The sequence below is a fragment of the Vanessa tameamea genome, chromosome Z (assembly GCF_037043105.1).
Source record: "Vanessa tameamea isolate UH-Manoa-2023 chromosome Z, ilVanTame1 primary haplotype, whole genome shotgun sequence".
NCBI lineage: Eukaryota > Metazoa > Arthropoda > Insecta > Lepidoptera > Nymphalidae > Vanessa > Vanessa tameamea.
Genome location: NC_087341.1, coordinates 14,021,258 through 14,034,317, shown reverse-complemented (window position 1 = coordinate 14,034,317; position 13,060 = coordinate 14,021,258). Strand labels below are relative to the sequence as shown.

Sequence of the window (13,060 nt, the reverse complement as noted above, 5' to 3'; positions counted from 1 at the left end):
TAAATCCGTTAAATTGTACGAAATTTACATGAAGCTGTTGGAGCTCGGAGTTCGGAAGAATGAAACGGATATATTGAGAAATATGTTAAAAAGACGCCTTCAAAATACACTATTTAAAAAAAATTGTCATTTTTCAGACAATAATCTCTAACGAGAGCGCTCATCAGGCAAATTAAAACTCATTTAATTCGTTGGACACGTTTTTGCGTGAAGATTCGTGTACTTCTTACATCTACATTCCATAACAAGAGCCTGCGGGCACCGACGAAAATTCGCATGTGATTAAATATCCGCCACATAGCCGACTTGATTACCGATCGTAACCTTCCAACGGACACTTAATCAATACGAATGATCGATGTGTCACTATTCTAACATTAGAATTATCGTAATTACATATAATTATCATTGTTTGAGCTTTATATTCTACGTCGAATAAACGTCGTATGAAATGGATTATAACATGAAGTCGATATCAAAAAGATTCCTTAAACTACTAATTAAGGCCTGAGATGGGTTACGGTTTCTAGTAATGCGGTGGTTTCGTTTCAAGGACTTATTAAACATAAACCTCCTTAATTTTGGCATAATTAGGAACTTTTTCTTAAAAGTAATACCAACAGTGAAATTCTAAATCCATTTTTTTTTTTTTATATCTCAACAAGAAATCTACGCGGTAATCGCTGTTTAACTATTGATTTTGAAGTTCGTACAGAAGGTACGGGAGCAACTATCAAATACAGTACAAACTCTACGAAGAAGCATTTCTTTTATACATTAGTTCGATTACCACAACTGACAGGACCCGCTTTGCCGAACGTAAGAATTGAGTTACTTATTTTAGGTATTCGTTTAAGCTGAATCCTACGAAACGAATCGACTATAAATAACGAAAATTTAAAGACTACATATTCCTTCCAAAATGTTAATTAGAACAAAACTTTTGAAACCAATGTGTATATAATCCAAGCAGTTTTGCGTTAAATTCAAATTAAACCAAATGCAAGTTCGTCTTATAGAATTCAACTTTCGACAGAGTAATGTATCACGGAATCCAAAATTTACAAGTCATAATTTTAAACATTTCAAATGAAATATATTCACAAAACTATTTAGTAAATATTCTATTGAATACGAATCTCAGTACTTTAACTATTCCATTCTAATATAACGAAACACAACATACTATGGGTACTCGTAAAACCGTACAAAATGGCATGCAATCAATACATTAGTAGTTAAATAACGAACAGTAAGTACATTTAAAGCTCTTTGATTTTTAAATTAAGCGAGACAATCGGCAATCACGACACAATATCTAAACTATTCAATTTGAAATTTACAAATATTACTGATAAAGTTTGAAAATTCATCTACAATTAAAATTACACAATGTCTCGTTTAAATACTGCTCAATATCAACTGAATCGATATATCAACGAAACATATGTATATTTAAACATTACACTAGCGATTATTACTAATGTATGATATAAATTTAAAAAGTCAAACTTACACTTTGTCGTCTTGCAACGTATCGTTTATAAAGCGTATTAAAGGCATGTATTGAATTTACGGACCGAATGTTTGTACTTATATAAATAACCATCAATTACAAACATTATATTATACATCGCAGCTCTAACAACTAGGCACTTCATCGTAGAGAGAATCATTAGATTTCGTCTAATATCTATCCAGTGATTCGGCTAAGTCTTTTGATACAATTAAAAACTATTCTCACGTAATAATAAAGGCTATTATCGCATGTAATCTTCACAACAGAACTCTGGACATGAAAACATCGGTTATAAAGCGTTACAATTACCAGATGAATTAATATTATATTATAACATGATTTTCTGATCAATGTCTTTCATTACACTAACTAGCCTTGTATTTATTTCCTTATGATATAATAGCATGAGGGTCCATAACGGTAATTTCTGAAACGACAATTGAGAAAAACACGTTCAGCAGTTCTGTAAGAAATCACTTCGTATCTCACTCGCATGAAATATCGACAACTGACTTAAGAGTGATACGCCATCTTGATACGTGTATCCTATAAATTTTAAAATTGTTATAATCGATGTCGTATATCACATTCTGACATATCAAGGTCGTGTTCTACGGTGAGTTTCGAGTTTATTGTTACAGAATAGCCTACCCGGTTTTGTAATTGAAATATGTCATGAGGTATATAGCAGATTATAAGTGCATAAATATATAAATGTTTCTTGACCGTACCGGACCCACATACATCGTTAATCAATTCCTTATAATTAAGTTAGAATCTGTTAATATTACTATGATTGTCGTTGAGGTTCGTTTACAAAATTCATTATGAGACAAGATGATAAATGAAAGATCAGAACTGATAATACGGATTTTCCTGTACACAATTTCTGAACCGAACGAAATTGATAAGACTCAAACTATCTTGCTATCCCTTATAAACACACACAATAGATAGAGATAGTACTCTTAGCCCCGTACGTGTTATATTACTTTAAGATATTGTGTACAACAAAATCTGTACCATTACATTAAACATATACATAAATTATTATTACTCATGTAAATTAATACAGTAACGTCAATAAACAAAATACGCATTCCGGAGATGTTGCTTATAAATATAATACCAAGTAAAATTTATTTTAAACAAGTATTTATCGTTACAAAGTTACATTAGAACATATATTACGCAACTCTATATAAAAAAATTAAAAAAAAAAAGACCTAAATATTTCCTACTTCAAAACAATTCTACCGTATATGATTAATCGTACCTACAACAATATTTAGACACTATACATAAATGTAACATTATCAATTAGATATTAAAATATAATAATCGTTATTAATTCAACTGTCTCCTTTAGAAATATTAAACTATATTATCACTAGCATGTTTAGCGAATAAAAAATATTATAAAACTATCGATATAAAATGACTGACACGTTGAAATTATTTACATAACTTTGGCACTAAGTTTGGCATAATTCTTTTGGCAATTGGCATCGTTTCTATTTCTATAATATATTTCGTGTACTTAAAAATTAATCCGCCAACCAAAAACTGGGAACGGATACACGCACACATGCACGTCGTCGTAAGCAGGTGCGTTAAATGTCCAAACACAGTTGCGGGTTGACGGCGTTATAACCTCACTTTTAAGATTAAGTGTCATTAATGAAAGCGTTATTTTTCAAAATTTTTAAGACATTTGTGAAGCCGTTTTTAAATTAAATATATCTTTAACAACCATTACGACAAAATAAACACTGAAACAAGATTTTCTTTTACTTGGATCTGTAAACATTTTTTTCGTGTAGTTATGAAAACTCCTGCACTCTTCGAAATCACCGTTTGCTAAATCTGTTGCAACTAATGATTGCGAAAAACTATACGATCAAGCATGAACAAAAATACCATTAAAAGAGAGAGAGAGAGATAGATAGATATTAACTAAGTAAAAAAAATAAAATCAGCTAGTTAGCAATCATTTTTGATGACTTCATCATCGATACATATTGGAGGGAGGGGACTCTTTGATCAAACCATACATTTTGTAGGACAAATAATTTAGATGATTATTTTGAGATTAAGAAAAATAATCCCAGTTATAAGTTAATAATTTTTTGAGAATCATCAAATCGACATATTTTATCCCTGTTACCTCTGTTAGCCACCACAATCGAGTTTTCGTACAGGAAATTGTTGGGCGTCTCATCATAATTAAGCTACTCACGAAACATTTGCTTGATAGTAATCAAGTGCAAAAATGGACCACGGATCCTGGACTATTCGCTTAGGAATAGCCAAAAAAAGTAGTATTTGGTCGGTTAAATACCGACAAAAGAAATTATACTGGCTTCACTAGCTTAATGATTCTTTTGAAAAATCAAAAATAAGAAATTGATCTGGACCTGACTTAACGTAACGGAAAAGTGAATATTGAATTGGAAATTGTTTGATTAATAATAATGTGTTGAGAGACCTTTCTAAGTGATTAAATTTACTTTTGTCGCTTAAATTTTTATTCTTCTTATTGTTAGGATCAATTTGTTCATTTTTGATCCAGCTTCAAATGTCATAATTGGATTACAGTTAATCTTAAAAGTGACCAAGTTATACTTACTTACATATATATTACATGAATATTCTGTATGAAATGCTTATCCGGAATGAAAATATGGAAGAACACAGAGTATTTTGAGCCTGCTGTCTTAATTTTTATATGAAATTTACATATAATCCATTCCAATTCATTTTATATTCAGATTTATATAACTATTTGGCTTAGCAATAATGTATATATTAAGATTGTTTGTTATTTGCACGTCGAATTGAAATCTATCACCGGACTTCGTTATTGAAGTAGTATCCATATTCCCAAGAACGAAAGTATTTATTTTTAAAATATAAAAGAAAATTAAGTACACTCGGTGATTGATTTTAAGTACTAAAATATGTAACAATAATGTATAATTGCCCCAGTATTCGTAACGAAGATTTATCGTTTTTCATCGTCTATAGTTTCACAAATATTAAACCCATAACATAACAATGAATTTGATATTTTATAAACAACCCGTGTCTGACCATCGGTCGTGTCAAGCTTAGTAATTAGTTACATCAATTAGAAATCGAAATTATTATCATAATTAATCGATACCATCCCTTGGGATTAGTTATATAAGTGGACAACGCCATCGGACATATGAATTATTAAAATCACAAGACGTTACTATTCATTAACAAATGTTTTATCGTAATATAGACATTTAACATCAACAACAAATATTGTTTCATTATCGCAGCTATTAGATTTGGTGTTTTTGAGGAAGTAAGTTGTTCGTTGTATATTATATTGTAACCTGTTCACCGTGATTTATGGACATTACGGGTTACGCTGAGTCTCCACAAGAGGGAAATTGGCAAGTTTTGTGTTATTACGCGTTGTTTATAAATACTATTGTGATTGTGTAAATTGAAAACAACAATTGTTAGAATGAGTCAAGACGTTTTCGTTTTTGCCAAACGTCAAAGGACGCGCGTATTGCGTAGTGTTCCGTGTATACGAACTCATTTTTAAATATTTTACATAGATCATAATATAGATATTAAATTGGTGACAGTCTTCAGAATAGAATAAAAACAGTTCCGAGCACAGAAATTGCCAACTATTTCAGTGGAAACGCACTTTTACATTAGCTATCATCAAACTAATAACAAGACATCATCGTATTAATGACTAAACAAATTCTCAGTACACAAAACTCATGAACAGCTGCGGCTCTCTTGTTCACTAAAACTTTAGTAAAATGTGTGTCCAAAATCTATCAACATCGTGAAGAAGTTTTCTTTTTACTTTCCCATCTAATTTATACACCTGAATTCAGATCTATATGTTTATATATTGAATTAAGGTTACTGCCGTAATATGTCAGCCAGTATAAAACAATCATACATTCTTTTCGTTTTGATTTAATTATATATAAATTAGATTAGAAATTTCGTACACATATGGCAACTTTTGTACTAAACTTACGTGTAATATTCTATAGAGTGACCTCGCAACTGGCGTACTTGTTGACCTTGTAGTTGCTTAATAAGAAGGGTGTAGGAACTAGATCGATGCCGCGCCTCTGCGGCCTTCGGTTCAGCGTCACACAGTTGTCATGGGTTGTTAGGGTCACTGGAAAATATTTTACATTTGCTTTTATTTTAATAAAGAAATTTTAAATTGCATCAAAAAAGATAAAATATTACTAATTGACGCCACGGGTTGGACGATATCTTGTCCAAATATATTCCTAATAATGATATAAAATAAAAATAAACTTTATTTAGTCATTCAATGAACACATTACTCGTATGGCAATAATATATTTGGGTTAATGACAAATAAATATGATGATATAATTTTTCTTAACTCTGTGATGGTGTAGACTGAAGCACAGTAGGTATGTAATATGTTTACCTTGTCTTGGTACCCTCGGCAGGGTATAGGTGTCCGCGGGTCAGACCCAGTACTGATTGCGTCTGAGCATCGGGTTCGTTGGAGCGACGCCCGGAACACGGACAGGGTACGCAGACTCACTCGCTTCGTAACTACTCCAGTCTTCAGCCTGTAAAAACAAAAATATAAACTAAAGTTGGAAATTTATTTTGAATTTGAAATTTGGTCTGTTCATACTTTCGAGTTTTTATTTAATGCTCTTAAATACAGTAGTCTAAATATAGTCTCAAAACGTTTCTTTTCAATAAATACAAATATTATATTTATATATGGGTATAATACGAGGGCTCTAAGTAGACCGGCCTGAAGTTGGGTCTCAAGAGGCGAGAGAGGCAAGAAGATACTTAACGGGTACTATACATACCTAAAATCAATTCCAACCGGAAAGTTAATAAATATATTTTTGTTCCATTTACTACAATTCTCTATACGACTTACGCGTTCAATACTCATTACGCCTTTTTGACAGCTAGTAAAAAATGAAAAAGTCGTAAACGTCAAATAAGATAATATATTTCGTCGATATATACTTACATCGGTATGATCTTCTGCACCGTAAGGATACCTCGCATTGAGGTCAGGTATACCGGAGTCGGCCAGTGGTGTCACCTTACACGCAACGCTACCTCCCGACGGTAACGGAGTACTAGTGCCAGTGTGGACCGATTGTTCTGATGACACATACCTGAAAAATATTAGTATAACATATAACGTTTAAAATCATAAATACCAGTATCTAAATGTACCTTTTTTGTTGTAGTAATTATATTTTTTCTGCACAACTATATTATTTATAAATCAGCATTAAATTAGTATCGGCATGCGTTAGTATGAGTGTGACGCTCATGTTAACAAGATATCTTAGTTTGCGTGAGACGACTAAGAGTAAGGACAGCAAAAAAATACAAATGAGATTATATCTGTTAAGTTTATATTATTAAATATTAATTAATAAATTTAAAAGTTGGAGAAGCGCCTTCGTGAGTGAAGATATCTATATATCTAATGTTTATGTGCATATGTACAAAACAACAAATAATAAGAAGAATATTTTTAATCAATTTTATATTATAGTAATATATTAAAAAATTAAATCCACAAATGTACCTTTTAATAGGCGGTGTCGCCTGTGTAGGCGAGGGCATTAAATGATCAGGTGGTCTCGGCAGTGGTATGGGAGCCACAGCACCCTGGCTTTGTCCATGTATTTTGACTAAGGCGTTTTGATCTCTCATGAGATATCGGCGACATTTTATTAACCCAAATATAACTATGATGGCAAGAGCAACACCGAGTAACGCCATTAATATCATCATATAGTAAGATGATTCGCCGTTTGAAACCTTGAAAAACATACAGGCATATATAAAATAACATATAAGCTTAGAATAGGTTGACAGATCGAGAGCAGGGAACCTCCAAACGGTGAAACTACATAAGTTAGGTAACTAAGTTAAAACGTCTTACCGGTACGCCTTCGTGACTCTCCGGATCATTTGGTCCAGGTAGATTTTTCTTCTGTCGGCTTCCCATAAAAATCTTCACGTTACCACCGGCGGGCTGGAATATTGTAGCAGCTAGTAAAAATTTGAAGTTGTCTTCTACTCCATTCAATTCACTTATTTTCTTCTTCGTCACGAAATATATCACCCCAGCTTTAACGTCTTCATGAGTAAAATAAGCTACCTCCCTTTCTCGTGCACTAGTCTTTTCTCCGGAACTCCTTATAATTTTCTTAATAGTTCCATATTTAGGTTTGCGTATAATTGTATAAACTGGATCACTTGCCGTGAGCTTAGCCAGCTCGGTCGCATCTAAGTTCCTTAGAGTTAATTTAGCCTTTTCTCCATCCACCTTTAAATCGCTTAAAGTCATTAGAGGTTGAACGATAACTTCTATTTTAAATGGTAAAGTGGAATTACTGTTGTGCACATAAGCTACGAGGTCAAAACTATCGTTTGCAACTGTCATATCATTTTGCATATAAATTACCACTTTATCCATCAAGTCTTTATGCGAGAAATACGTAACAGGATTTCTTCCAAGGTAAACCATTCCGTGCACTGGTTGCCTAGTGATATTATACCATACTTTGTGCGTCTTAGCATTCGTTTCGACATATATTTGATCCGTAGTTACAGAAGCCACATTAGATCCTTGCTGGAGATATATGGGATGTAAAGACGTGGCGTTGAGTATTACAGGAATAACGTCTATGGTAAAAACTGTATAAGTTGGTTTGAACTGACCATCCCATACTCTGAAATAGAATGTGGCGGTTTGGAGTAATCCCGAATGTTCGTATATAATCCTGCCATTGTTTATATCCTCCTGAGTAAATTTGTTTATCGATTGAGCTTCATCAATTGTGTGATTTTTATCAAACATTACGAGTCTTCCTTGTGTTGGGCCACTAATTATGTCGTATAATATGCCAGAAGGTCCTGTGTCAGCATCTTCCGTAAGCAAATCTTTCTTTGTTAATGTATAATTCTCCCCCTGGACTACTTGTATTTGTGGTGAATCTGTTAATAGTCTAAACGGTTGATCATTTACTGGTACTATATGAATAGGTATAGTTACATTGCAAAGCAGAACATAATCAGGAAGCAAGTAAAGAGCCATATCAATTTTATCCTGAATAGAATCAGAGTCATCATGTTCATAAGTCACGACACCACTTTCCAACTGAGTCTGCGTCAGTGATGATAAATAGGGCTTTAGTTCACCGTGAGCTGGTTGTGACCACTGTGCTTCGAGTTGAGGTTGTCTTACACCAGCTTGAGTTTCCAAATAACTTATGACATTTGTAACATTTACTCGTAAAGGTACTTTATCACCTTCTTGAACTTTAGTGATTGGAATGTAGACGTATTTAGCAAGACCGCCTGATGAGACGGATACATCGATATTGAAAATTTGATCAACTATAGGTCTGGCCAACGCAGCCTCCACCGTGAATATGAACGAATCGTTGGTATAAAGATCAGAGAAAGGATGTGTATGCTCATAATATACAAGTGTGTTATTAATATCCTGTTGAGTGAATTGTTTAATAGATCGATGATGATTTTCCCCGTTCAACATTATAAGTCTACCCAGCGCTGGAGTTCTCTCGATTTTATATATTATATTTCTCGTGAGATCTGAGCATTTGGACATAAGATGGTAATTATTAAGTGGCTCTCTCATTAATGGAAAAACTCGTAAGGTATGCTTCCTTATTAGCTTCAAGGACACTGACTTTGTAGTAATTAGAAACGTAATTTTAGCTAATTCGTGGAGACCATCTGTGACATTGAATATCATTTTGCCTTTTGAGCCATCTGAAAATAATAGTTTTTTTAATTTATTCGTAGTGTAAATTACAATGACGTATCTTTGTTGTGGTTTGTTTAATATTATAAATCTTATTATAGGAACAAGTATTATGCAAATGAATTAAATGTTCACAAATATAACTTAATAAATATGATTTTTTATGTCTGTTTCCGATATTCAATGACGGTTAGAACTTCGCTTTGTTAGATATTATTTATCAATTTAAATTTAGAACGACAAAAATATTTTCCTATTTTTTAACATTTACCTTAGTCTCTTGTCGAAAAAAAAAATTTAGTTTATACAAAACATTTTTTACTTACTTTTATGAACGAAAATGACTTGTCTATTATCAATGTCTGCTTGCGTGAAATGGTCAACAGGATTTTCCAAATCTCCTTTCAAGGCAATGTAGCCAGATACGATGTCAACCACAATGATCGTGACGTTGGTAAGTGGAGTATCTATGTCGTTAACATCTGTGTAAAAAAAATATTTAAGACATTGTCAATTATTTTTATAAACAAATAGTATTCAGATCATATTATTATTTAACTTACATAATTCGTTTCTTGTAAAAACAAAAGTGCCTCCTTCCCAAACACAAAGTCCAGTATTGGCTGCTACAATAGGCGGTTCATCATTCACCGGAACAATATTGATCCTCACATAGAAAGGCTCACTTTCTTTTCCTCCTTCCGTTATAGCGACCAGTTTAATTGAGTCAGATGATTCTTCAGAACCGTCATTAATATACTAAAAGTGAATTTAAATATTTAATTACATTTGAGCGAACCACAACGTAGTCAGATTAGCATGAAAAAACAGCATGAATGAAAATTTATCATAGGTTAAACTTACCATTATGTTCCCCGAATTAAGTTTGAGTACAGGCAGTAACGTTAAATCCTGATCCGCCATCACGATTTTACCATATTTAGGTTTTTGGATAACTTTATAGGATACTACTTTACCCCGATAGTATTCCGTAACGATCTTAAACAAATCTTGCTTAACACTGACAGATTCTCCTTCGATCACGGTTAAGTTCGACGATACTACGTAAAAATGTTCAGGAATTATTATCACTGTTAGTTCTATGTCTCTAAGCCAAACTATACCATTTGTGACGTCCATTTTTATCCTATCTCTGGTTCGATTAACTCCCGACTGCACGTAAACTAGTCTATTGGCGTTTATTATAGATTGATCGAACATTTTCGTATGTACTGGCTCTTCGTTATAGTTTTCCATTTCTATTGTGCCAGGAGTGGCAGTAATTTCTAACCAACCATGGAAAGGTCCTTCTGTAACTTGGTAGACTATATTTGATGGCTCAATTTGAAGGTGCATTACCTAAACCAAAATCATGGATTATTAATAACACGTAGGAAATATAACCAAGTTCCAAAATTATACAATATAATTGGCATATCATTTACCTTGCAAGTAAGAAAAAAATAATTAGAAGAATTTTATCCTTTTCAAAATTCTATAAAATTAAAATAAATAGAATATTCATAAAACCATGCAAAATGCTTACTTCAAGAACATCTTTTGTTATATTAACACTAGTTGACTCTTCAACAACAAGTGGTTTATTAGTAGAAACCTTCAACGACTCCCAATAACTAGAGGGAAAGATCTTAATAGGATATATGCCTTCACCCCAAGCTTCTAAGCACATCACTTTAAATCTAGAAAAAAGCAAACACATTGGTTGTGTTTTAAAAAAATCGTTATTTCATTCTTCAATAAATTTCAATGATATGTGTAATGTGAAAAAAAATGAAGCACCAAAATGAAGGATGATTATAACTAGTGTCGCAGGCTAAATATTGTAATAGTTTAAGTGATTAAATTGAGACCCGAAACCGCTTTTAACAATAATGCTAATGTTTAATTGATCGTAATGTTTTGCGCGTCGTAATAAATCAGTGTGTTGTGGTATCAATTACCAGTCGGGTATTCGGTGGTCAATGCACAGAATAAAAACAAACCTAAATGCATCAGTTGGCGTTTTCGGCTCCCTATGGCGATATGAAACTCTGGCAGCAGCTATATCAAGTTGCGTAAAGCTGATCGCACCCTGTCCCTCTCCCACTTCTATGGATCCATGCTTTGGTTCTTGCGTCACATCGTAGTGGATGTCTTCTTCGAGGCAGTTCATATTTGTATCCACCTGTAAGTTATATCGTTTTGAATTATCATATTTTATTAAAAAGATAATTAGCATACAAATAATAACTTACCTGCATGTCTCTAGTGGTAATAACAACTGCTTTTCCGTTTTCAACAATAGAACCATTGGTTGGATACATTCTTATGAAAGGGGGGGACGCTTGTATCTCCAAATTTCCATTGACGTCAAATAACCCATCTGATATCCAAAAAGCCATTTTTCCATATTCTTTGCCTTGATGTTTGAAAAGTACGAGATTCTTATTAATGTCGTCTTGTGAGAATTGAGCTATTTGTTCCGATGGATTATCTGCTCTGAATATACCTCCATTCGGAGGATCTTTGGTAAATCTTTGCACGGTATATATTATGTCTGATGGCTTCGTGTCCAAGTCTGCATCGGTATAACTCAAATCTCTAGCCGTTATTAATCTGGCTCCACCGTGGACTATATGAAAGACTTTTTCGTTTTCACGCACAGGACTATTGTCATTTTTCAATATAATGTCAATATGAAACACTCCAACGTATTGAAAGTCCTCCGGTTCTGGACTCAATGCCATAAAATGAAACGAATCCTGCCTACTTTCTGAATCATCGTGGGCATAATACACTCTATCTGTATTCAATTCTTGCAATGTGAAGTAAGTCGTATTATCCCTTAAGATCTTCAAATGATCACTGATTACTTCAATCTTTCCATGTTTTGGTATATGAGTGATATTAAAAACTAAATTTGTTACTCCGTCTGTTCGGAAATTAAGATGCGTAGCTGGTATTGCCATTCTAGAACCTTCAATTACTTGCAATCTTTCTAAAGTTGTGTGAACTCGACCAGACAAATGATCAGAGACGGAAGAACCAGGCACGTGTCTGATTGTCATAACTCCAGTTATGTTATCGCATTCAGTCGCTCCGACTACGAATGTAAACTCATCTTGTATATGAGAATAAGCTCGTCGGTGTAGTCTGTACCATAATAGATCCGAATCTATATCTTGTTGGGAAAATGTACTATGCATTTGTAAATGATGTTTTCCAGACGAAAGGTGTAAAATGCCATATTTAGGCGGTTTAAGAATTGTAAACAAAATTCTGTCGCCAGGCAACGACAATGGTTTCGTCTTAAATCTGAGATGTTGTGACGATATAAAAGCTTCTCTCGTATTATTTAACACTAATTCCTCGTTAGTCGATTGGTATAATTCGAGTTTAATAAATGTTAGTCGAAAATCGTAAAGTGTATTCGTTCGTACGGTTCCAACGGATGCTTTAAACTGACAACAAATATATTACATTATAAACATAATTGCTTTTTTATATTATGTATTCAAAAGTTATTTCATAAATAAACAAATTACCTTGAACTCGTCATGCGTGGGATTTCCAAGAATATGCATGTATCGAACGCGTCCAAAATTAATCATTTCGCTTGTGAAAGAATCGATGGTTTGCCAGGTACCATCTAAGACTCTAAGACGTTCAACTACGCCAAATTGCGGAGGTTTAACGACGTCGTACCTTTA

The 13,060-nt window shown here is 33.3% G+C and overlaps 1 protein-coding gene across 1 annotated transcript in view; it reads right to left on the bottom strand.

Annotated features, from left to right (window-relative positions):
- Positions 1–5,055: 5,055 nt before the first annotated feature.
- Positions 5,056–13,060, bottom strand: part of LOC113396608 (chondroitin sulfate proteoglycan 4) — a 28,733-nt gene continuing 20,728 nt past the window's right edge. The window contains exons 14-25 of the mRNA XM_026634609.2: positions 12,896–13,055; positions 11,606–12,811; positions 11,354–11,535; positions 10,897–11,050; positions 10,215–10,709; positions 9,914–10,109; positions 9,677–9,832; positions 7,500–9,358; positions 7,140–7,375; positions 6,567–6,717; positions 5,994–6,141; positions 5,056–5,708 (exon numbers count right to left, since the gene is read on the bottom strand). Of these exons, the coding sequence (XP_026490394.1) occupies positions 6,034–6,141; positions 6,567–6,717; positions 7,140–7,375; positions 7,500–9,358; positions 9,677–9,832; positions 9,914–10,109; positions 10,215–10,709; positions 10,897–11,050; positions 11,354–11,535; positions 11,606–12,811; positions 12,896–13,055 (4,903 nt within the window). The 3' untranslated portion in view covers positions 5,056–5,708; positions 5,994–6,033. The remainder of the gene's footprint in view (positions 5,709–5,993; positions 6,142–6,566; positions 6,718–7,139; positions 7,376–7,499; positions 9,359–9,676; positions 9,833–9,913; positions 10,110–10,214; positions 10,710–10,896; positions 11,051–11,353; positions 11,536–11,605; positions 12,812–12,895; positions 13,056–13,060) is intronic.